Genomic DNA, 24,497 nt, shown 5'->3' with positions numbered 1-24,497 from the left:
AGTCACTGACTAGGGGCGGGGCTCCGTCCACCGGGGGCCTGGCTGTCCCCAAGCCTGGTGCAGCATGTCCCCGACGTGGAGGCCCGCAAACGAGAATCCACGTCCTCAAGACCGCGCCCCTCCCTCTGCAGGCAGGACGTACCGTATGGTCCCCGCCAGGAGGGGGTTGAACGCGTACAGCCAGTCGTGCATGTCCTTGTCGCTGCTGGCCTGCAGCAGGATGCCCCGGTGCTCCGTGCACACGGCGAACGTGTTGGGGGTCTGTGGAGGGGCACTGCCGTGAGGGGCGCCAGGCCTCCCGCGGTCAGCTAGGGGCGGTCGCCGCTCCCCCGGGGCCCAGGTGGGGGGGAAGGGCCCTCCCCCCCAGGGGGAGCGTCAAGGATGAGGAAGCAGAAAAGAAGACCCCGAGGAGGGGGCAGCGCTGCTGCACGCACAGCCCGTCCTGACCCTGCAGGCGGTGGCTCCCCTCCGGAAGCCGGTATCTTCTGGTCATCCCCGTGGCCATGCCCGAGGCTACCTTGTCACTGCTCTGTGTCCCCGTGGGATGAGTCAACCCCTCACAGGCCAAGGTCCCTCCCCCGGGGACCCTGGCTCAACTGCTCGCCCAGATGTATCCTCTGGGGCCCGTTAATCCTGGCGTCTTCTCTCAGGCCCGAGCCCGCGACGTGGTGGGCGTGGGTGGCGGGCTGAGCTCACACCTCCCCCTCCCCCACCACAGGGAATCAGTGCCCAGTGGGCCCTGTGGCCACCAGCCAGGAGTCAGGGCTACTCACGTCCAGGGCCACCGCTTGCTCAGAGAGGAGCAGGGGCAAAGCCAGGCACAGGGCGCTGGACTCCTGGGCCCACTGCCCCGCTGGCCCTACAGGGCTCCATGACACCCACTGTGGGCGTCCCCAGGAAGAGGGGACTGTCGTTAGCCATCAAATGGGAGAGGATTAACGCCTGCCGCACCCATCACCGCCGTTGTCACCAGGACTACAAGCCCCGTGGGTGGGCAGAGTGGCCCCGGGACACGAGAGGCAGAGAGACAGTGAGGCTGACCCCAACGGCCCTGCCCGTGACAGACGGGCCCGGCTTCAGTCGGGCAGTGGGCAGACGCAGGGCCCGCAGAGGAGGACCCGTCCCAGCTCCCGCTCTCCCCGCCCGCGGCCGCGTCGCACCTTGAGCATCGCCTGCTGGTCCTCGCTGTACTCAACCTGGGCTGTGGAAAGGTTGAGCACAAACCTCTCCACGGCGTCCTTGTCGCTGTTGTACATGTAGGCGTAGGGCCGCCGCACCACCACGAAGCGCTTGGCCCAGCCAGCCGTGTGCGGCTCCAGGAAGTGCAGGTACCCCTTCTTGGAGACGATCGGGCTGGGGATGGGGACGCCCCAAAACCATCTTTCTGCAGCTGCCCACCAGGTGCCCAGCCCCCGCCCAGCACTGGCTCTGGCTCTGGTCCACCCTCCTGCCCTTTATGTCTGCTTATTCTCCACTGCTGTCCTAGGTCAGGGGGCCCTGCCCGACCCCCGGCACAGAGCTGTCCCCTGTCCTAGGTCAGGGGGCCCCCGGCATACAGCTGTCTCCGTTCCAGGTCAGGGGCGGCCCAGCTGTCCTTGCAGGAGCAGAACGGGCTGGCCGGTGCTTTAGAAGGGCCCTCACGCACCTGACCCGGATCTCCTGGATGTCGGGCACCAGCAGGCGCCGGGGCTCCTTGTCGGCCTCCGTTGCCCGGGCAGGGGAAGGGGACTTCTTGGAATCCATCTCCGGCAGGGGCTCAGGTTCTGGGCTGGCCGGCCGGGAGCAGGGCTGTGGGGTCCTGGGAAAGCACAGTGAAGCCCCTGCACTCCTGCCAGAAGGTGCCTCTCCGGCCCGGCTTCCCGACGGCCAGCGTTACCCGCTCAGAACCGCCAGGGCGACTGCCTGGGCCTGCCCCCCACGCTGGCTCAGACCTCCGGCCGGCCCGCCGCTGCGCCGCGCTGTGTGGCGGGCAGGGTCCACGCCGACGCAGCGCCTTCTCCCGTGGCATGTTCTGGCTCCCCACCTCCACCCCCTGCGAAAGCGGCTTCCGCATCTCTTGTCTCCAAAGTTAAACTGAGGCTGACCCGACTTCCTCAGGGACCGTGTGCGTGCAGGGAGCTGCTATAGTCCACTGGAGCCACCAGGCCCAAGCGACGGACCCGGTGGCCAAGGAGGCCTGACTCAGGATGGCGCCCAGAGGGCTTGATGCCTTTTTCTTTCAAGAAGAAAATCTGGAAAGCCTGAGGTGTTATACGACCTGATGGGTCAGACACCAGCGCTGTCAGCAACGTGCGCCCCACTCCCAACACCGCTCGGCAGGTGTCAGGTGGGCTCAGGTGTCCTCTAGGCTCCGCTCTGTCACCACTTTTCCCACTGAGTATTTTGCGAGAGCTGCCACTGAAAAGGGCTTTTTGTTCAGTGTTCTGACCCGTTCCTGGTTTTATTCACGACTGTATTCTAAATCTACGCTTTAGCAGAAAATGACCTTGGACGGCGCCGCATCAGCTGGGCAGGGCAGACCCCTCCCCCAGCCCTGCCCTAGTGCGCAGCTGTCCCCAGACACGCAGCCCCTCGAGCCCTGGCTGCTCGCTCTGTGCCCCAGTCACAGCCGTTTTGTCGGTCAGCTTGTGCAGGTGGAAGCTTTGCCGCGAGCCTGGAGCTCACTCACCTCAGTTCAGCAGCCCCGTACCGGCCCTCGACCAGGGAGGGGCAGGTGGAGGAGGGGGTGAGCGTGGCCGCCCCCAGAGGGGACATGGACGGGTCCCGCAGCAGGGTGACAGACATCTCGGAGAGCTGCGGAGGAGAGACGGCTCTTCAGGGACAGCCTCAGGGCCCTCTGCGGGTGGGGACATCCCTGCCGCGGCACCTTTGCCTGCATTTTATCCCTGTTTAGGGCAACCCCACTCCAGCTGCGGGCTGGGCTCTCCTCCCAGCCTCCCCACCCTCTCCCAGCCCCCACCGTCCCCCGGCCCACCCCGCCCAGGGCTTTAGGCTCTGCCTTTTGCTGAAGGAGGTCCTCGAGGCTGTGGAGCCCCAAAGACGGAGCGAGGACCGCTGGGTGGGGGTCGGGGAAGGAGTAGCCTCTGAGCCCCGACTTCAGGGTGCGCAGCCTGGCAGCCGCGGCAAGAGGAGGTTTGGGCAGAGGGAGAGGCCGGTGCAGAGCACAAAAGCCGGGCAGGGCTGTCTACCAGGCTGAGGGGGGACGGGTGATGGGCCCGAGCGCTGGAAGGGAAGCCTGGAGCCTGACACGGGCCAGGGCCAGCCTCCAGCACGAGAGCCGCCCCAGCCTTGGGCATGGATGTAGGGCTGCAAGACCAGGGTGGGCCCCCAGGTGAGGGAAGGAAGCCGAGGAGAGGGGGCTTGGCCAGCCCAGGACACAGGCAGCTGGGTGAGGGCCAGCCTGGACAGGGCCGGGGACCGGGGAGAGTGGGAGCCAGGGACGACACCGACTGGACACCCCTGGGCCCAGCGGGCCCCTCGCTCCCGGCCCTCCACGGACCCCAGCCTCAGGCCCCGGGAAGCCAGCCCCTTAGCTGTGAGGCATCCCTTTAGGCTGGGAGAGGAATGTTCCTAAGAAAACACTTATCTCCCTCTCTCGGCCACAGCAGCCCCGGCCCGCCCCCCCGTGGGCGGCCCCTCCACGCCCACCTTGCTCTCGCTGGCGCTGACGCAGACGTGGCTGTGGGTGTACTCTCTGTTGAAGGAGTGGGTGAGGAGCCGTAAGCACTGCCGGGAGAGCAAACGCCTGGTCAGGGACCTCCCAGGACCCGGCTCTGCCACGGACACAGGCCCAGGACACGGGAGACTGGCCGAGGGGCCAGGCACCCCAGGTCAAGGTGGGAAGCACCCTCACCTCTCCCAGGTAATGCGGCGGTCTGAGGAAGCCCCCCGGGGCAGGCCTGGGGCCTGGGCGGGAGTGGGGGTGGGGCCAGCACCCCCTGAAGTGCGGGAGGCCTTCCCCGTGGCCCACCCAGCAGCTGAAAGGCCAGCTCTGGTGTAGGTGGCGAGCTCCCCATCAGCACAGGTATGCAAGAGAGAGCAGGTCACTGCCTGGGGGAGTAGAGGCTATAAGAGGTCCCCAGGTTCCAATGTGGGTAGGGTGGGGTGGGGGTGGGGTCAAGGTGACCCTACGGACTCATTCTCCCAGGTCCTGGTGGCCGTGACAAGTCACTGGCACCAGGAAAGGGCCAGGAGCATGGCCGCCGCCCACCTGCCACCCACCTTGACCGCCAGCTCCCGCTGCCTCTCGTTGGGAGCCTCCAGGGACGACGGCCGGCCCGCAGCCGCGAGCGGGGAGCTGGACGAGCTGTGGGCCTCGGAGTCCTCGCTGGAGATGGGGGACAGGGTCTCGGGACCAGGCCGCTGGGCCGTCTCCAGCTTCTCCCGCAGCAGCAGGTAGTGCCGGGTCTTCTCCACCTGCACAGAGGAGCACGAGTGTGGCTTTGCCTCTGCTCCCGCCAGGGCGGGGAGGGCGGGCGGCTGCTCTGAGCCCCAGGCCTGCTCAGGCCCGGGAGAGCCGGCCGCCCTGCTGGGCTGTGGCATGTGACGTGGCGCCAACAGACCTGCCCGTGCGCCGCCGTGAGCCAACGGGACGGACACTGTGTTCCCGCAGCTGCGTTCCGGGGGGCCGTGCGCGCTGCAGCTGCGGACTCGGGAAGGGCCCAGAGGGTGGACATGGCCCCCGACGCCCGCTTCCCACCCGCGCCCCGGGTCAGCAGTCAGTGCCGCTGCTGGACACTGGCCGTCCTGGCCCGAGCGACAGAAGGGCCTCGCCCCGCCCACTAGCTTCCCTCCCTGTTCCTTTCTTGTCTCATCTACGTGCCCAACAGTCTGCGCTTGGGTCAAGAATGAACTCCCGGGCTTCCCTGGTGGCGCAGGGGTTGAGAATCTGCCTGCCAATGCAGGGGACACGGGTTTGAGCCCTGGTCTGGGAAGATCCCACATGCCGTGGAGCAACTAGGCCCGTGAGCCACAACTACTGAGCCTGCGCGTGTGGAGCCTGTGCTCCGCAACAAGAGAGGCCGCGACAGTGAGAGGCCCGCGTACCGCGATGAAGAGTGGCCCGCGCTTGCCGCAACTAAAGAAAGCCCTCGCACAGAAACAAAGACCCAACACAGCCAAAAATAAATAAATAAATTAATTAATTAAAAAAAAAAAAAAAAAAAGAATGAACCTCCCATCCTAGCCGGTGGCGTCATGCGGCCCTAAGCCCTGTGACGGGCGGCTCGAGGGCCACGCGCTCCATCCTGGGTGGGGTGGGGACCTGGTGGGCTTGGCCCTCTCACCTCCTGCAGGAGGCTCAGCTTCTCCAGCTCCCACTGGTGGTCCAGGATGAGGCTGTCGCTCCGCGGCCTCCAGCCTGCCAGGTTCTCCTCGCCCCGGACGTAGGCCACGGACGTGTCCAGCACCCGCCGGCGCCGCCGCTGCATCCCTGGAGCGGACGCCCGTCAGACGTGTCCCTAGCTGCAGGCTTATCCCCCGAGGGAGGCAGGACCCCCCCCCCAGAGCCAGGTGTCCCGCGGGGTCTCGGCTGCCCCTCCTCTCCCTTCCTCTCTCCCCTCACTGTCCTCCAGCCCCCCAGCAACTCCGGGGGGCACGAGGTGAGCACTCGAGTCTCCAGGTGAGGGGCCCCCAAATGGCAGCGTGGCTGAAGTCACCCAGGTGGTCCCAGGGACGGGGCTCCCTGACCTCCAACGGTGCCCCACCCCACCCCCGACCAGAGAGCCCAGGGCAGACGCTTACCTGGGCTGCCCGTGTCGGCCACGTGGCACAGGCTGAGCTCGTACACGCCCGTCACGCGATTGCTGCCAGGAGTGGTGGGGGATGGGAGGAGGAACGTCGCCACCTGGCCCCGCGTCGGCCAGGCACCGACTCTCGCCACCACCAAACGCACACTGGGCACGAGTCCTGCAGCCGCCCACGCCAAGCGGCCTTGCACGAGGTGGCAGAGGTGCTTGGTTCCCCGCGATGCAGTCCCTGTACACGGTCCCCATCCCAGACTCCCGCAGGGCCCCCCTTCCTCTTGGGACCACTGATTCTGCCAAGGGCTCCCCGCTAACCTGCTCATGGAGAGGGGCTCACGCTCACGGGGTGACCTCCTGGACGACAGGACCATGGCCAGGCCAGGACCCCCACCCCCCCTTCCTCCCGGCTGTGCCAGGGCAGTGGGGACACAGGGGCCACGAGACAGTGCGTGGGGAGCCTCACTGAAGGCTGCCAGTGGTGACCCCCAAGAATGCAGGTCAGAGCGCAAGAAGGGACGCAGGTCCTGGTGTCCGACTCCCCCACGTGCCCCCAGCCTCCAAGAGCACTGGCTTAGCACAGGTCCTCAGGAAGTGCTGTCCAGAGTCCCCCTTCCCGCCCAGCCCCATGTTTACCCAGTTTCTCCCACAGAGTGGGGGGAGCAATCCCAATAGCACAGATCCGCATGGCCCCTGGGGAGGAAGGTCACCAGCACCTCCCAGGGAGGCCCCAGAGTGGACACCTCAGGCCTTCCCACTGTGCCCTGTGGGGAGAGCCTGGCTCTCTCACACCCCCCAACATGACATCGGGGTCCCCACAAGTGCCCGGCGGCGTCCACTGACGGTCCGAGTGAGATGGACCCCAGAGCCGGAGGCCTGACGGGACCGGGGCGGGTCCTCTGTCTCATGGGCCAGCCGGCCCGGAGTGCACCACGTGACATACTGCTCCGCGCAGAGCCCAGTCTGGTACCCGCTGCGCCCAGGGCGCCACTGCAGGCTCACCTCTCCGAGGCCCGCAGGCTCCCGCTGCCGAACAGGTTGCGGATGGAGCGCGAGGCCGGCAGCTTGGCATCGCGGGAGTAGAAGACCATGCAGAAGTCCTTGGTGATGACGGCCGGCTGTGTGCAGTTCTCCATCTGCGGAGGGCAGGGAGGGGCTCGTACCCAAGGACACCCCGGGGGCTCGGCTCCAGCCGCACCTAGCCATCTCCCCCTCGGGGCACAAGAGCCTCCGCACCGAACCACAGACACGAGGGAGAGACAGCGGGGCACCCACTGCCGGGGGCCCCAAGTGTCCCGGACACGGGCCTCAGCTGCCTCACCATTAAAGCGGGGTGACACACTCCCCAAAACGTTTGTGAGGATCTGACTGGACCCTGTCTGTGCACCCACAGTTTAACTCTCAAACGCCACAGGAAATGACTGCACAGCAAGCGAGGTGCTGTCTTAAACAGCCGGTTCTTTGGTTTTCCCGAAGCTCCGGGATAACTGCTGACAAAGCTGGTGTCTTGTCTGGGCAAAGCCCTGCAAGTGTTTTCTCAGCCTGAGCCAACCTCATCCCGTGGGGCAGTCACACAGGTAGGTCCCCATATTACAGCTGGAGTAGCTAGGCTCTCAGGGGGTGGATGCCTTCGTCTCTACCATCCCGCTGGCTGCCGACCCCAAACCCCCGCCCCCATTCCTCAGTACTGTGCACAGCAAGAAACACCCACGCCCCCAGCCTCCTCCTGTGCTTCAGAGGGAGGTCACGGCCTGAGACCCTGGGGATGGGGAATGGGACGCTTCTGCTTTTGTGCTGCCTGGAAGATAGATGCAGTGTCTGGCGGTGCTGCAGCCATCTTGCAACCCCAAGGACAAACCCATACACTAAAGGTAGCAGCATTAGTTAACTGCGAGCACAGCCATTAAAAGTACATAGATTTAATTCAAGGACTTAAGAAGGCTTCTGAGAAGAGAATAGGGTTGACTGGGTTTGTCCAGGGCTAACAAGCACCCTCACTGCCCCTTGGCAAGCAGCTCAGGCTTGGGGGATGGGTGATTTTGGTGGAGTGCCCTGGGGGCAGGTTTCTCGCCTCGACGTAAGCAGAGAGGGTCATGTAGATCTTCTCTCGGTAAGGGGTGACCCGGTTCAGCAGGAGCGAGTTGTGCATGGAGCTGTCCCACGCAGCCTCAAACTGGTAGAAGGTCCTGGACGGAAGCAGAGACAAGGTAGAAGGTCGGGTGTGGCTTGCTCTTGGTGGGGTGGGGACAGGCAGACGGACAGACACAGACAGACAGACGTGTGGGCCACCCGCAGGGAGAGCCGCTGGGGCCACAGGTCAGCGGCCCAGGTGTTGGTGTCCAGGGAGGATGGAGCCCTCCTTACTCAGGACCATGCCAGGTGGGGGACTCAGGCGCCCCCCAGGGTGAGTGCGGAGCCCTCTCAGCTCCACCCTGGGCGAGGGGGAGAGGGGTCCCCTGGAGCTGAGGCAGGAGTGAGAGGATGGAGAGGGGAGGAGAGGAAAGGGGAGGGAGGGTGAGAGGAGGGGGGAAGGGGGCAGAGGCGACGGTGGTGGTGGGGAGACCATGGGATGGGGTGCCCAACTCCACCCAGTCTCGGCCTGAGTAAGGAGGCACCCTGGCCTCTCCCTGGCCTCAAAGGGAGCCCGCCCGGCTTTGCCGACACTCTCCATGGCCATCTCCTCCACCAACCGACTCGCCCTTGGGGGAGGATGCTGGGGGTGAAAACCGGGGTGGCCCCTCTCCCAGACGGCATGGCCTCCGCCCACCTCAGCCAGGCCCCGTGGAAAGGCAGGGCCCCACGTAGCACAGAGCGGGCAGTGGTGGTTTCTTCCTGTCCCCAGTCTCTAACCCAGAAAGTAATGACCAGTGCATGAGCCAGGGGCCAGGAAACCCCTCTGAGGGCAGCTCAGGGCAGGCCCAGGGCCCAGACAGTTTGGTGGCCTCCAGGGCAGGGTTTCCTGTCATACGACAGCTTCCGTTTTCAAGCATCTGATGGCAGAGCTCTAAACTCTTGCCTCAGGCCGGGTGCTGTTTTGAGGACCCTCGTATCTGAGCTGGGGCTGTGCCTCAAGGCACAGTGTGGCCGCTCTGTGGGCCCTGGCAGCCCCCAGCCTCACCCGGTTTCCGTCCAAGCATCCTCACGCAGACACAGTTGAGGAACGCATCACCACAAGCAGCCCTGACACGGCCCGGCCCCTGCGGAGGAGCCGGGCCCACCCGGCAATGCAGAGGGGAGAGGAGGGAAGCCGCGGAGGGGCAGGGACAGTGCCACGGCCACCCCCTCTCTCCATGGCGCAGTCCAGGGGCGCGGGAGAAGCAGCGGGACAGGGCAGGGCCACTGCCGGACACGCCACTGAGGAGAAAGTTCCAGAGGCAGGACGTGAGGACAATGGGGTAACCAGAGAATGGGCAGAGAGAGCGGGGAGACACCGGGGGAGAAAGGAAATTGAAAGTCAGAAGAGGACAGACCGAGCGAGCGCAGAAGAGAAAAGTGAGCTGTACCTAGTGTCACTTCCAAACGAAACGCTAAAGGCGGTGGCAGCCAGGACACACACGTACACACACAGAAGAAATTCACATGTCAGAACGAGCACCGTCACCCAGCCAGGTACCAGCTAACTGATACGGAGCAGGTGGGGCTGGGCCACACCAGCCGCGGAGCTGCTGACTGCCGTCTCGTGGGGCCCAGACGCGGCCCACGGGGGTGGGGGGCTCCCTGTGGGTGGGGCCCACTCTAAGCCCCAGCCCGGGGACCTGCAGACACCCCTTCCCCTGTGTCCACAGGGAGAGCCTTGGGTCCATCTCCAGCAGGACCAGCCGGGCGCACCTGGAGCTGCCACCCAGACCCAGAGGGATGCCCTCTGTCCCAGGGGTCCGCAAACGCCCCAGGTCTGCGGACAGAGCCAGAGGCCCGCTGCAGCGCAGCTCAGAACAAATGCCCCCCCGCCCCCCGCCCCCGACAGCCCAGCTCCAAATGCCACTTCACAGCACGTGACCTCGGGCTGACAGCAGACACCTCTGTGCCCTGCTTCCTGGACCAATGACGGGCAGTCACTGCCCCTCCTCATTGAGACATCCTGCGGGTTAAGGAAGCCGGGGAGGAGCTGAGGACAGGCCTGGGAGGCATTACTGTTATTACAAGTCCTCTCCCCAGGAGGCCCAACCGCACCCTGGGCACGGCCCAGCCTGAGGCCCCGGCCCTGGCAGGCTGGCCAGCCCCAAAGCCTCCCGCTGGCCCCGGGCCTGGCTCAGCGCTGCCACCTCTGTCCACCTGCCTAAAATGTCGCTACAGGACGCTGCCGGCTTCCTTCCCGCCGCAAGTGCTCGGGGCGTGAGGACCCAGCCCAGCCCAGCAGGGCGGGAGGGCGGCAGCCCACCGACGTGGGACCCAAGCAGCCCCCCTGGGCCGGGTGTCACATGGCAGGAAACTAAGACCCAGCGGGCTGAGAGGGAGCCGCGGTGCCTCCCGGAGGTGCCTGGCCTGCGGGGAGACCACGCCAGGACCGACTTGTGAGCAGCCCCAGCGGACCCTCTAGGGTCAGGTCACCCGGAAGGCGCCCCTCCCCTGCGGCGTTGCTCACTCTACCTGAGCGAAGTTCAGTCGGCCCCCCAGGTACACTTTCAAGGGGAACGTGTGGCCCAGACTTGGGGTCCCTGGACCCGCAGCATCTGCACCACCGGGAACTGATCAGAAATGCAGATTCCGGGGCCCCCGCACTCACGGAAGCAGAAACGCTGGGGTGGGGCCACCTTAAGGGCAGAGCATCAGAGCTTCACCACCGGCTCAGCACCGTCATACTGTGGACCCTCTGCATCCAGCCCATTCTGGGGAAAGTGGCCAGTCCCTCCCTCCAGCGAGGCCGTGCCGGGCTCCACCATGGATCCTGGTCCTTCGCCCTTCCCTCTGCGTGCCGTGCCCTGGGACCCCGTTTTAAAGAAAGGGGCCGCGGGCAGGCCAGCCTGCACCCGCAGCAGAGCCCCAGGGGGTTCCTGCAGGGCCCCCAGCCGGACGGAAAATGCCCATCAACACAGTCCCTCTGCAGCAGAGTGGGGACCCAGCATGGAGAAGTCCCCCACTCAGACACCTCCGGTCCACTTCCGGGAGCCTCCGGCTGACATCCTGACTCCAAGCGAGCCTTCCAAGCCTGGGAGGGAGGGGTTCCTGGACGAGGAGGCCTGTCTGGCGGCTCTCCTCCAGCCAAAGGGGTCAGGCAGCAGACCCCGGAAACAGAACCACCCCAAATTAGCTCTGGGACGAGAGCGTGATGCTCAAACAAGCGAGGACCCACACGGGGAAAACTTGAAAACTCAGTTAGAAAGTTCTGTTGACGAAGAAAATGCCACATGTTGTAAACATCTTTTCTATCCTGCCACAAGTAGGCTGCAGCTGTTTCGTTTTCCCCGGGGTTGGTGGAGCGGGAACCCTGCCTGTGAGCACGTGTGGGTCCGCGGGAGGCCCTGGGCTGCCCGGGTGGGAGGTGATGGAATCTCAGGGCTCTCGACACGAGCACCTGGTCATTCTGTATGAGACTCTACCACGCCTGCTGCCGACGGCCCATCAGAGCTCGTTTAAACTTCTGACGTGCGTCACAGCCATCGTGCAGCAACAGGCCGGCGTGGCGGGCATCCTAAGGCGAATGGGTCTGCCGAGAATCTGAAAATTAAACCCCACGCTCGAGGTTTCAACCTGAAACTCGTGATGCTCTGGGAACTATGTTTCTCGAAAGAGTGTCACACTTGCAGGAGTGGCCCAGGTTCTTGGGGGTGGTGATCTGATGGGCAGGTTTCCAGGACTGAGCCCCCGGACTGCAACCAGGGCAGCCCTCCTGTCCAGTGGGGACCGTGATCCCAAGACGTGCCCACGCGGCTAAGAGCAGTGGAACGGCCTCGAACCTCAGGAATTCTGCTGTGTCTGGATGCCACACGTGCTCGGCCAAGTGGCATCACCCACCTCGCAGAGCGAGCTCTTAGACCAGAGGGACACAGGGGATGGAGGATCGAGGGGATGAGGGGACAAGCGAACCCCCGGGCCAGGCTTTGAGCTTCCTGGGGACAGACTGTTCCTATCTTAGTCTTTAATCCCCCTTTCTAACACCCCAAAGAACGTGGCTCACATGTGACAGATGGATGAATGAGTGAGGGAGGGTCATGGCCCCATAAGTGGCGCAGCATGGCAGGACAGAAGGGGAAACTCAACAAGATCCCACATCTGGGCCCTTCCGGGGAGGCTGGAGTAGCCTTTGGGGCACCTGGGGCACCTGGGCCACCTGTTTGGGGAAATCAGATCCCGCGCCTGGTGGGATGGTGGGGGTCACCGTGCACTGCCAGTGTCCCCCAGCCTTCTCCTCAACACCTTTGTGCTTTAAAGGGTCATGAGGACCCTTTCTGCTCCAGGCGGGTGGAAACCCGAGCCCTGGGCAGGAGCGTGAGCTGGGGTAAGAGGCGCGGACAGCGTGGAAGGTCTGACCCAGCTCTTCATGGGTCGCAGGCTGTGTCACAACCCCTCCTGCGTGTCTCGGGGGCTCCGCAAGGTGGGCGTGAGTCCCTGGTATTTAAGTGGGGCCCCTTCGGCAAAATTGGAGTGGTTAGAAGAAACAGGCTTTTGCTCAGGAGGTATGTGTTTTAAATTAAGTACGAGCATTTTAAATTAAATACTAACGAGGTAGTAGTGAAAATAACCACACAACTTACATTAATGAAGTTCCACACGCAAGACCCCTGCTGAGAGCTTTCCACGTTCATCTCATTGAACATCACAACCTTAGGCCCTAATAAAATCCCCATCCTGAGGCGGAAGGAAACCAAGGTTCCAGAAGATTCTGCCACTTGTCCACATTCACAGCCAGGCTGCCCCAGCCCAGTCGGTACAGCCCCAGTCCCCACCCCACTCCAGATGGGATGGGTGGGGGTCACCGTGCACTGCCAGTGTCCCCAGTACTGGGGACTCTGCTAGTCCCCAGTACCACCCACCACAGTGGTTTCCTGCCCCGCAAAACACAGCCCCATGAAGCAGGCACTAGCCCGAGTCTTGGGGTGCTGACCCCTCACCCCTCTGAGCGCCCTAAGCCTCCTCTTCGGGCCAAGTCCACTGGGGGCCGATGAGCCCACCTCTGAAACTGGGGGCTGGGGCCCCCTGCTCGGGTGCAGGGGTGAGGTCCTCCTGAAGTCTAGGGGCTGGCGAAGGAGGCCCTGCCGGGAAGGAGGGGCTCCCCCTTCCTTTCCTGGTGCCATGTCTCCTCCTGGCCCGAGGGTATGTTTCCATTTTACCCAGAACCCTCCTGGAGGCATGAGGTATTTGTAGGGGGGTGTCCAGGACCAGCCTGAACACCCTCTATCATGCTGGGCTGCTCGTGGAAACGCAAACTTGAACAGAATGCCCACACACCCCCGTGCGATCGTACTGATGGGCCTGGAAGTTTCCACTCATCAGGGAAACAGCCCCTACATCGGGACCCCTTCAGGGATGAACCCGAGCCGATGGGATCCCGCCCCAGCGCCTTCTGAGACCCGGCAGACTTCCACCTCCAGGACCAGCTGGTAAGCTGCCACCTCCAGCAGGCCCTCCGGGCTGCCCGAGAGGCAGGTCCCTGCTCTGGGCTCCGCAGGGCTGTGACCCTCCCCTGGTACAGAGTCCACTGCCGTTTTCTCCTTGACCAGGTCTCGGCCGCACCCAGCTGCGTGTCCCCAGGGAGGGCAAGGATCTGCTCCTGGAGTGGGTGCGTACGTCCTCGGGCACACCCCGACAGGAACCACAGTCTGCTCACTGCCCCAGGGGGCCTCAGCTACAACTGCCCGGGGCACATTCACAGTGACCATCTGTCCTGACACACCACACCCATGACCTGACAAGGACACGGCCTCCGAACGTCCTGCTGTGCCCCCAACCTGGTCCTGGGGCTCCCCCCTCACAAAGGGGCAGGTGCCACCCGTTCCCCTCCCCGCAGCTTAAAGCCTCAAACATCGGCACTGGAAGCCTTCCTGCCGCTCCTTTCATCCTTCAAAACAGTGACCCCCAGGGCCACCAAGCTCTGGCCACAATCCACAGGGACCCATGAGCTGCCCGCCCCGGCTTGGCCCCCAGAAGCCTCTCCCTCCCTTGCCGCCCAGCCTGGCAAGACAGTTACGGCCTTGACCCTCCGCTCAGAACAGACTAGAGTCTCACGGACAAAGTCTGAATTAGGGACCGTGAGGCTGTCCGCCCCCAGGGTCTCAAGGACCCTGCACCCAGTCACCGGGCCAGGGCCTCACTGGAGTCGCGAGGGATCCGCTGTCCCCGGCCCAGGAGCCCGTGCCTCGGGGGGTTGGACCTGGGGCCACCCGAGCGCGTCCAGAGCCTGGGCCCACCCACCTACTTCCAAAAAGGGTGTGCGGTTGGAGCCACCCGCCTGGCCAGTCAAGGGGCTCGCACCCAGGCCTGGGAAGCGCAGAGCGAGGGGATCTCAGCCGGCTGCTCCTGTCTACGGCCCCTCCCCCCTCCCTCTTTTCTCTTTCACTTTGCGGGGAGTGGGCCTGGCCGGCCAGCCTGCATGCGGGTGCTCCCGCTGGGGTGCAGGGACGGGCAAGGCTCAGGGGTGGGGTGGGGGGGAGGGGAGCAGGAAGTCAGCCAGTGTCTACCGAGGGCAGGAAACTACCAAAGCGGCCAAAATCAAGAGTGGGGGCAGAAGGGACGCAGCCAGGGGAGGGTGACGGGGAAGGAAGCAGTAGGAAGAGAGAAATACAAAAGGAAATAAAATGAAAGGAGAAGATGGGAGAGACGGCAGGGAGAGGTGAGCAAGTGTGGAAGGAATCCAAAAAGCGGAAATGAAATCTCAGGGCTGCGGGGGTGGGAGGCGAGGCTGGAAGGAGACCAAGGGGCGCAAATGGTACCTAGGCATGTCCGAATCAAGAAACTGCCTGCAAAACACAAACAACCACAGGTTAGTGAGGGCGGGGCGGCGCGGAGAGAAGCCGTCCGCGGCCACAGAGGGGCGGGGCAGCGCGGGGAGAAGCCGTCCGCGGCCACAGAGGGGCGGGGCGGCGCGGAGAGAAGCCGTCCGCGGCCCCAGGCCCACTCTGAGCCGGGGAGGCTGCAAAGCGCGGCACCTTTGAGCGGGGAGGAGGCTGAGGCCGCGGCAAAGCGGGTGGGCAGCTGAGGCTCCGAGGCCCAAGCAGACCTGGGTCTCTGAGCCTCAGCGTCTCTCGGGGCAGAAGGGCCTGCCGGGTCCCCCGCAGAGCAGCCGGGCCCATCGCGGCTCCGCGGACGTCAGCCACCGTCCAGGGAAGACGAGGGCCCTCGGGAGGAGCTGCCGGCCTGGCCAGCTAAGCCTCAGAATGTCTCCTGCCGGGGGCCACCCCCCGAGGAGCGTCCCTGAGATTTTCCAGGCCGGGCTGGGGTCGGGGCAGTCCTGGGGCCGTACGGCACGGGCAGAAGCCAAGCAGGGGGCAAAGCAGCTACGGGCAAGGACTACAGCCCCAGCCCAAGGACGTCCTTGAGCCGTGAGGGCCCGGACCAGCCCAGAGCTGGCCGGCCTCACTGCCCACAGCCCCCAGGGAACAGGACAGAGCCCGTCAGCGATGGGTCCTCTGGCCTCCAGGAACAGGGAGAACCTCTTTGGCCAAAGCCCCACTGACCCGAGGTCCAGCCAGGAGCAGCTGTCCCCTCCACTGCCTGGGGACTGAGCCCAGGACGAGGTCCCCCTGTGCCCTGCAGCAGCCATGCTGGCCGGAGGACGGGAACCCAGAAACGCAGTCTCCCTCCTCAGAGCAGGGAGACCGTGTAGGGCGGGAGGCCCAGAGGCACCCCCGCCCCCTTCTCTCCCCCCCCCGACCCTTTCTTGCCCCAAGAATCTAGGAATTGCCGAGGCAAAGGAAGGGTCAGAGGTCAGGGGAATGCTGAGGTCATTCTCCAGGTCCACAGCGGCACTCAGCATGGCAGACAGAGCCCTCCCGGGCCCCACCTCCCCCGGGGTCCCCACCCCTGACGGCCCGGGCACAGCGGCCCGTGTCCCTGCAGGCAGCCCGTGCGGGTGGGCGCCAGGCCCTCTCTGCCATGTCCCCAGGGTGTGTTCTCATGGCGACAGGCCCCCCCTGCCCCCGCACTGTGCCTCACTGGCCCCTGCCCCGAGGTAAGCCCCGCCTGCCTGTCATGGTGTCCCCCGCCCCTGTGAGAACACCCCCCCAGCATTCTTCACCCAATCCCTCCCCGCTCTGGACATGAGTGCAGGGTGAGTTTCTTCTGGAAGGTTCTGGGGCAGGGCTGGAACCAGAGCCACACCTGCCCCTGTTGGGGTCTCTGCCCCCACCCCCCAAGCTGCCCACACCAAGGGATGGTTCCCTACAGCCACTCTCCAGGGAGTCAATAAAGAAACTGAGCTCCGTCTGGTCCCAGGACCCTTTATCCTTATGGATCCAGTTCTCCCTGCACGTGCGGGGTGTCCGCACTCCGCTCTGAGCACACCCAGCCCTCAAGACATCTTTCCTGCAAACACAGCCGCGAAGCCCGCGGAGACGCCCATGGCTCGAGCGCAGGGTCAGCTCTCGGCTTCCTCCTCCTGGGCCTGGTCGAGCCCTCGGGACTCGGGAGCGCCCTCCCCGTGTCCCCGAAGCCCCAGAAAGCAGCACCTCAGACACAGCCAAGCCTTCCGACCTTCCCCCCGGGAGGGCGGCTCTCAGTCATGAGCTGCCTGCCCCGGCCGGGCCCCCACAGGCCTCCGCCTCACATCCCCGCCCGGCCTGGCAAACCCCGACAGGCCTGCTTTGTCAGGGGCTGCCGGGGGGCCACATCCACCCACCCTGATGCGGTCAAGCTCAGACTGCCCAGGTTGCAGAGATCTCGGCCATCACCTGGGAGCTTGGAAAGGAACAGCCCAGTGACGAGGAGCGTGGGCTAAGCTGTGCCGCTGGGCAGACCTCCACCCCGGGACGCCAGACTGCCGACCCAGCTCGACCCTGAACTCCAGGACCCTCGGCCCCAGCACCCCTGCCAGAGGGTACAGACTTGCCCGCAGTGGTGTGGTTGGGAAATCGAACCTGTTTGTTCGCCCCATGCTTCCCACTGCCCCATCCCGCCCACCCACCCACGACACTCCCGAGGACAGGACCCAGCTCATCCGCCGGCAACTCCCACGCGGCCCCTCTGTCGGGTGACCGAGTGAGCCAGAGACAGGACGGTGCGCAGACAATCCTGCCGGGGGAAGTCGCGGCCACAGGCACCCCTCCCTGCACCCCTTCCCGGAGGGCTCAGAAAGGAGGGCTTGGAAAGCTTTGGGCCCTTTGTGGCCGGGGGGGCCAAGTGGATGAGCTGAGAACGCACCCTGGGTTCTGACGCGGACCCTCCTCCAGGGAGTCGGGAGCAGCCCTGCCGCCGCCCCCAGGGGACTCACCGGTCGTCCTGGGCCGGGTAGATGTATCCAGACGAGAGGATGTTGAGGGACAAGATGTTGGGGTCGATCAAGGACTCGTCGGTTTCCGGGGTGTTTCGGATGCGACCTACAGGAAAGGGGACAGGCCGCGTGTCACTGCCCAGGAGGGCAGGTGGGGGGCTGGGTCCCTGCTCTCCGCCTCTGCCTGGGCCGGAGCCTCCACCTGTGAGGCCACATCACGTGGCTCCCCACGTGGCCACAAGAGCACCTGACAAAAGGCAACACCGGGGGCGTGGGGGACAGGGAGGCCCACACGGGGTCTGCACCTGCACGTGGTGCCGCCTGTCAGTGGGCGTCCTGCCATCTTTCCCTGCGGCCTAAGTTCTGAGTTTCTCAGTCTTTCAGCCATCGATAACTCTCGCAGTATCTCCCCCACCCCAACTGATAGACGCCAGTCCCTCAGCCTAGAACTCACAGGCCCTCCCACCTGCTGGAAAAGGAAATCTTAGCAAGATGAGAAGGAGAAAATGTTCCCTTTTCTCTTTACACTTAAAAAAAGGAAGAAAGAAAGAAAAGAAACACTATCTGCATCAAAAATCTCTCCCTGTGAGAAGCATCTCCAACAGCGCCCTCCAAGGCGCCCGCACTTGGGTGGGGGGCGGGAGTGACTGTAAACGGCACCAGAACCACTGAGTCAGAACTCCCTCCTGGTGGTTTCAGTAATAATTTCGTGCCTTGTAGAGATCCTTAAATTCACTGCTCTGCTTCCTCGAGGAATAAACAAATACTGACTTTTCTTTGTTAAGCCAGAAAGGAATCCCTGGCCTCTCCCCTCCTCCCCGCCCCCCATGCAGAGTTGAAATAAGACCCAGCACCAGGACAGAATTCTGAGCCCACACCCTGGGGCTCCACTTCCTGGAAGCCTCTAGCAACATTTGAGCTCTGGGAGAAGGCAGGTGTGGGCCTCCAGCCACGTGTCCCCGAAGGGTGTGTCCCCCATGGCTGGAGGCTAAGGCAGGGGAGGGCCACACGGCCCCTCCTGGGGCAGCTCAGCTGCAAGAAGAGACCTGGCCCGTGTGCCAGCCTCACCCCTCCTCACCCCCCGGGCGTGGGCTTCAGCGGAGGCTCTTCGGAGGGACTCTGTCGGCTCAGAGTCTGCCCAGGGCTCCACCTGCAAAACTGATGCCCTCGGAGCCCCGGTCAGGCCGAGACGTCCACTCAGGTCTGCGAGGTTGATGCAGCCCAGAGCGGCAAAGCCCAAACCCCTTAGCCCAAGAGTGGGGGCCTTGGTGTTCCTGCCAGCATCTCCCCGAATCCCCTTCAATAGCACCCTTATCCCCTCACCACACACACAGGCGAACACCCCTGTCTGCATTTTCAAATGGGATGTGGCCCGGAGAGCAGAGAGAAAGGTGGGATCCCGGGACCAGGGCCTGGCTCCCCAAGGCCAGCGAGGGTGCAGCCTCTGTGCAGACACAGTCCTAGGGATGAGGGTGATGGGGTGGGGCGTCAGGGAGAGTTTCCACCAGGACCAGAGCCGGGTCAGTAGGTGGTGTAGACCCTTCCCTCTGGGCAGAACAGGCTCGGGGTGACGGCGGCATCATTTCCCACCCACGTGCAGTACGTCCGCGAGCGAGCTGGGGGTCTGCTTCACCTTCTCTTTAAATTGATGCAGAGTTTTTAGACTCACCCTAAACAACATCTGAAATGGGGGTGTGTGTGCTTGTTCGACTGTTTTTCTGATTTGTGTGAAAATAGATGCGAAACGTCTAAAATAAAAGCGTTTGTCCTGGGGCCCCCAGAACCTCCCTGCCCACAATCCTGCACTTCGGGTGCAGGACGATGGGTCCCTTGTCACAGTCCTGTTACTACACCCTCAGAACCCCCCCTACAAGCCCCAGGGACACTGCCCTGGAGCTGTTGCCCCCCGGCCACAGCAATGCCCCAGGGTGGGCCCTCCACGGGGCCCTCAGCTCCAGGCCAGGGTGGCGCGGGCAGCTTCATGCTGATGACACGCTGGAATGGACCGTGGTCCCTATCCTTGAACGGAAACTGGGAAGACAAATTCTTTACAAAGAATCAGCAAAGGAAATGTTTCCAGTAGATGAAAGAGTTCAGGACATGAAGTTACAGAAGGAAAGCGTCTAAGCTCCTGGGTGATCTCTGTAAGTTGAACTGTGTCCCCCCAGAAAGACGTGTTGCAGCCCTGACCCCCAGAACCTTATTTGGAAATAGGACCTTGGCAGACGTGATCAGTCAAGATGCTATCACGCTGGAGTCAGGTGGGCCGTCATCTAAGTATCTAGGCCCTGTGAAGACGGAGGACGGGGGAGATGTGTCTACAAGCCGAGGAGTCCCTACCAACCACCAGAAGCTGGAAGAGGCAAGAAAGGATTCTCCCCTGAGGTTTCGAGGCAGCGTGGCCCCTGCTGACACCTATGTCACAGCACTTGTGCCTCCAGAACGGGGACAGGATACATTTCCGTGGTTTTAAGCCACCAGTTTTTGGCACTTCGTTACGGCAGCCCTAGCAAGTTAGTATAGCGATTAAATAGAAACCTGGACTCGTCACCTGAGGCCAAGCCCTTCTCTTCAGGTGAGGGGCTGAGGCACACGGCAACAGAGGCAGGGCCGCGGTTAGAACCCAGGCGTCCGGCCAGGGCCCGGGGTGAGGGGGTGGTCTGTGCTCTTCCCCCGAGGCCCCCCCCGCACCACTCACCCACGACCAGCTCTCGCACTTCCTTCCAGTGAATGTGGCTGCCTGTCTCGTGCAGCAAGGTCACGGTTATCCGTCTCTGGATGCCCTGCGAGGCACCAGGAGAGAAGACACAGTCAGATGGCCTGGGGTCCCTGGGGGGGGCGGGCACTGGAGGCTGGCGGGAGCAGCAAGCGCTTCGCACCTGGTGAAGCAGGAAGGTCCCCATGCACGGCATCCCGCCACGGTGGTCCACCACTGCAGGGATGTAACTGGGAGAGAGACGTGAGAGCTGAGGGCCGCTCCCCTCCTCCCTGCCCCCCACCCACAGCGCACACACCCGGCCCCCAGGAGCAGAAGGGGTGAACACAGGAAAACAGATCAAAGGTGGGGCGGCCCGGTCCAGGGAGACCAGATGCCACCACGTGCCACCTGGCCCAGCCCCCGGACCCCTCCCTGCCCCACAACCCCAGAGGACCCCAGCCCATCCCCAGCGTGGGCTGCACCAGCCTTGGGACTTACTCGCCATTGGCCTCCAGCTCGCAGATCTCGAAGTAGACCAGCAGGTCGTACTTGCAGTGGCAGGGCCCGGGGCAGGGCCGCGTCAGCGTGCTGAGCTTGGTGGCGGGCACTGGGGGCGACAGGGGAGAAGCACACACTGGTGGGAAACTGAGAAGCCACGTGCCGAGGGTGCGCTCAGAGGGGAGGCCAGGGAGGGGACGCCTCAGGAGCAGTGAGGTCGTTGCCCTCCAAGATAAAGCACCAGCAGACCCCTCCCCAGGGCCCAGGGTACGCCCCGCTCTGGGTACCGATGGGCCTGGGGACAGACGTGACCGTGGGCCTCTCTGTGCCCCGCGGGAGGAGCGCTCAGCCACGCGCACCTGGCACGGGCTCTGCAGAGGGCGGTACTTGAGCCACACAGAAGCAGCAGGACGGAGGAGCCCTGCCTGCTCGGAGGCCACACAACCTGCCCAGGACCCTCTGCTACACCACCCTCACCCTCAGCCGCCGCACCAGCCCGAGCACCTGCCTCCAGCTCAAGGGGCCCCGGCCCTCGGCTCCCACTGCCCTCCACAGCCCCTTGCCCATCAAGTCCCACCTGAGCCCCACCGCTCCACCACAAATGTGCATCTGGGTGTCCCCCTGGAGGCTGCAGGGAAGGCTGAACAGCCCAGGAAACACAAGGGGCCAACCTAAGACCCACAGAGAGGCCAAGAATAATGTCCACAAGTGGTCTGCAGGCCTGGAGGGGCTGGCGTGCGTCCCCCTGCGGCGCCCTCAGTCCGAAGGCCACCATCTTACGGGGACTCGGGGGCGGGTACGCAAGGGTCACCGCGGACGCGGCCCAGGAAGCAGCAGACGCACCTCCTGCACGGCCCCTCTCGGGCACCCATGCCGGGGACAACGCCCCCCGACCTCCAAGCGGGTTCCTGGACTGTGAGGGCCTCAGCTGCACCGCCCGCCCCCGTGCTGACGCTCCAGCCTTCTAGAGACTGTGTCCCTGGACTTCAGCCCTTGTCGTGAGGGCAGGAAAAAGCCCTATAACCCCTTTAAACTAAAACCCAACCGATCTCAAGAGCTCTTGCTCCGCCCACCTGCTCCCGGGGAGGGGCTCTGGGCGCCAGGCAAGGTGCGGACCGTCCAGGGACCCCACTGGCCTGGCCACCACTAGCGTCAGCCTCCTGTGGACCAGCTTCCGGGTCTGCCTTCCACCCCAAACCTCGTCCATCCTGCGAGGTTCAGCTCAGATGTCCCTGCCCCGCTGAAGCCCCTGCCCCCCCACTGTCGGCTCCAGGCAGCCTCACGGGGCTCTGGGCAGGCACCCCCTGACCATTGCCCTGCTGCCCTGTACGTGCCGAGGGGTAAAGGACGTCCCTGTACCTTCGCCCTGTGCCCCCCGCTCCAGTGTGAGCCCCTTACTCCATGGGGACCCCATGAGGCCAGCAGGGGCAGGGTGGCCCCAGGAGGCCGGGAGAGCACCGACCCGTCACCAGGACTGCGCTCGGCCTTGGAGGGACCGCCTACACGGGCACCCCCTCGCCCAGGCGTGCACCCAGGAGGGCCCCGCCTACCTGGCTTGGACAGAGGCATGACCCGTGGGAAATGGCGGCGCGAGGGCCTCAGGGGGCTGTGGGGACAGAAGCACCCATGTGAGGTGACCAGAGGCTGGCGTCTGCAGGCCCCCAAGGTGGAGCGGGCAGCCGAGGGCAGGGGCTGGCCGGGGAGGCTAGCAGGCTGCCGGCGCCAAGCCCGGGTCTCCCTCCCTCCCTCCCACAGGGCCCGGGGAGGGCCCGGTCTCAGGCCCTCCACCAGCTCGGAGCGAGAGGGGGGCCCCTCAGGACCCCAGAGCCCACCTGCGAGGCCCCACGAGGCCCCGAGAACCGGGGCAAGGGCCAGGGGCTCCCGGGCCAGGGCCCCCTTGGCACTCCCAGGGACCGACAAGGGTCCTGGGGCCAGGTGCCCCGAAACCAGCTCCTCCCTGGGCCCTCTCTTTCCTCGACACCCCAGATGCTTTGCTCTGGGCCCCTCGTGTCAGCTGAGGGGAGATGGAGGTGGCAACAGGGGGTCCCACTGCCCCTGACGCCCGTCGGCTGTTCCCCCCACGCTCTGGGTGGGGTGGCCCAGAGGGCACTCGCCCCCCATCGAGTGAGCCGCCGGCAGGTTGCAGTAACGAGGGAGCAGACGAAGGGCCCCGTTCAGTCTGCGGAGCTGAGGACTCAGGGACCCTTCGGCGGAGTTCTCGGGGGGCCACAGAAGCCGTCTCCCCGTGGGCCACCCCGGCCTCCTCCAGCCCAGCACCCGGCTCCCCTCGGCCCCAGTACGCGGTCCATGCCCAGCCCAGGCTGAGGTTCTGACAGCGACGGTCTTTAAGAAACCCCTCCTCGGTCCTCAGGGGTCATCTCTGACCCGCTCTGGGTCCTGCCGACCCAGGAAACCAGCCGCCGTAGGCGGGAGATAGGCGGTGGGAGGCGCACGGCTCTGCGGCCGCCACACCAGGCTTGTCCGGGGCACGGGCCGACCCTGCTGGCCAGGGGGTGGAGAGGCCCTGACCCCCCGGCCCAGGGCCGCTGACCTGAGCACGTCCTTGCAGAGGGGCGGGAACGGGTGCTGCTGGTAATGACCGAAGACCTCGAACACGATGGGCTGGCTCTTGATGTACTCGATGAAGGACCTGGTCACCTCCACGGCGATCTGGAGGGAGGTGTGGTCGAGGGGGGGAGGGAGAGGCACAGAGGTGAGCGCTCAGCCCCCACAAAGGACTCGGCACTCCAGGCCCACATTGGAGACCCCCAGCCGGGCTGACCTGTGCCCACGAGGGGGGCAGTGCTCCTTGCCTAGGTCTGTCCAGCCCACCTCTCCTACTGTCACACTCCCAGTGGACAGGCCACCGGGCAGCGGCCCTAGGGCTCGCTCCCCGGGACAGATGGGGCTGGGGGCCCCTAGGCTCAGCTGCTCCTTCAGAGCACAGAGCTGGAGGAGGGGCCTCTGTGATCCGGTCTGACCCTCCTCGGGCCCTCGCCCACTCACCAAGAGTTGTGGGTTGAACTGTGTCCCCCCTGATTCATAGGCTGAAGTCCTAACCGCCCCCCGCACGTATGTTTAGAGACAGAGTCTTCACAGAGGTGATCAAGTTAGAATGGAGCCCCAACCCAACATGACTGGTGTCCTCGTAAGAAGGGGACATTGGGGCACAGGCACGGACGGAGAGATGCCGTGAGGACACAGGGAGAAGACGGCCGTCTACAAGCCAAGGACGGACCCTCCATCACAGCCTCAGAGGGACAGCCCTGCCCACCTGGGTCTCGGGCTTCCAGCCTCCAGGGACGAGAGCGGCTAAGTCTTTGCTGTTGAAGCCCCAGGGCGTGGGGCTCTGCTGGAGCAACAGGAAAGGAGTCCACCACGCACACCTTCAGCCCTGGCCCATTTCCCTGCCTTAGAAACCACGGGAGCCCCTCTTCCGAGGGTCAGGACAGGCCATAGCTCGCAAGGCCTTCTGAGCAAGGCCCCTGTGCCTGCTTAGGCTACACACCCACAGCCGGGCGGCCAGGGTCAAACTCGCATCCCCTGGCCGGGCCCCTGAGGCCTCGCCACCCGACAGTTTCCGGCATGGCCCCATTTTCCTGCCTCACAGCAGCAAGTCCCTGCTCTCCTGACAGCCTGGCTTGGAGACACTCCCCGGCCCGGAGCTCTCCTGGCCTCTCGGGCGTCTGCCCGGGCACCCTGCAGCTCTCCGCGTGCCCTGCCCCGGCCTCAGCCCCAGTGCCAGTCCAGGGTGGCCTCGCCGGGCACCCCAGACACTGCACGTCCACATCTGCCCAAGGCTCGCTGCAGGGAGCCCTCGGGGGCTCTGATCTGCCCCCACCCCCAGTCTTAAACCCACCAAGGCCCCCGGTGCCCAGGACAGGGCTGGTGCTCAGAGGAGGGAGAAGCCGTGTCGGAGAGAATGAATGAAGCTGGGGGAGGCTGCACGAGGCCCCGGGCCCAGGAGGGGCCGGCCATGGGGGGGAGAAGGGGCTCTAGGGACGTACGTTCTGGACGTGGTAGAAGCCGAGTGGGGGCCCCCTCCCCGTGTTCTTCAGGGGCTCCGTAGAGAAGGCCTCGTCATGGCGATGGATGAAGCTGTGAATGGGGAGGAGACGTTCGGCGGGTGTGGGGCCTGGACACGGGGACCCACAGCTTCCCGGGGGTCACCAGGTGCCCCCCGCACCTTGCCGAGACC

General features: G+C 64.8%; 1 protein-coding gene across 1 annotated transcript in view; it reads right to left on the bottom strand.

Annotated features, from left to right (window-relative positions):
• The window catches only part of KIF1A (kinesin family member 1A), an 89,961-nt gene that overhangs the window by 3,337 nt on the left and 62,127 nt on the right, over positions 1 to 24,497 (bottom strand). Inside the window, exons 32-50 of the mRNA XM_067740003.1 lie at positions 24,307 to 24,397; positions 22,851 to 22,969; positions 21,850 to 21,905; positions 20,300 to 20,408; positions 19,983 to 20,049; positions 19,802 to 19,886; positions 17,104 to 17,209; positions 14,609 to 14,635; positions 9,245 to 9,268; positions 7,813 to 7,927; positions 6,744 to 6,877; positions 5,743 to 5,804; positions 5,286 to 5,431; positions 4,222 to 4,416; positions 3,649 to 3,726; positions 2,669 to 2,793; positions 1,646 to 1,798; positions 1,161 to 1,353; positions 143 to 261 (exon numbers count right to left, since the gene is read on the bottom strand). Of these exons, the coding sequence (XP_067596104.1) occupies positions 143 to 261; positions 1,161 to 1,353; positions 1,646 to 1,798; positions 2,669 to 2,793; positions 3,649 to 3,726; positions 4,222 to 4,416; positions 5,286 to 5,431; positions 5,743 to 5,804; positions 6,744 to 6,877; positions 7,813 to 7,927; positions 9,245 to 9,268; positions 14,609 to 14,635; positions 17,104 to 17,209; positions 19,802 to 19,886; positions 19,983 to 20,049; positions 20,300 to 20,408; positions 21,850 to 21,905; positions 22,851 to 22,969; positions 24,307 to 24,397 (2,004 nt within the window). The remainder of the gene's footprint in view (positions 1 to 142; positions 262 to 1,160; positions 1,354 to 1,645; positions 1,799 to 2,668; positions 2,794 to 3,648; positions 3,727 to 4,221; positions 4,417 to 5,285; positions 5,432 to 5,742; positions 5,805 to 6,743; positions 6,878 to 7,812; positions 7,928 to 9,244; positions 9,269 to 14,608; positions 14,636 to 17,103; positions 17,210 to 19,801; positions 19,887 to 19,982; positions 20,050 to 20,299; positions 20,409 to 21,849; positions 21,906 to 22,850; positions 22,970 to 24,306; positions 24,398 to 24,497) is intronic.

This window comes from Pseudorca crassidens, chromosome 6 (assembly GCF_039906515.1).
Source record: "Pseudorca crassidens isolate mPseCra1 chromosome 6, mPseCra1.hap1, whole genome shotgun sequence".
NCBI classification, from domain to species: Eukaryota; Metazoa; Chordata; class Mammalia; order Artiodactyla; family Delphinidae; genus Pseudorca; species Pseudorca crassidens.
The sequence above is the reverse complement of the archived record's forward strand: the minus strand, read 5'-3'. Positions and strand labels throughout refer to the sequence as shown.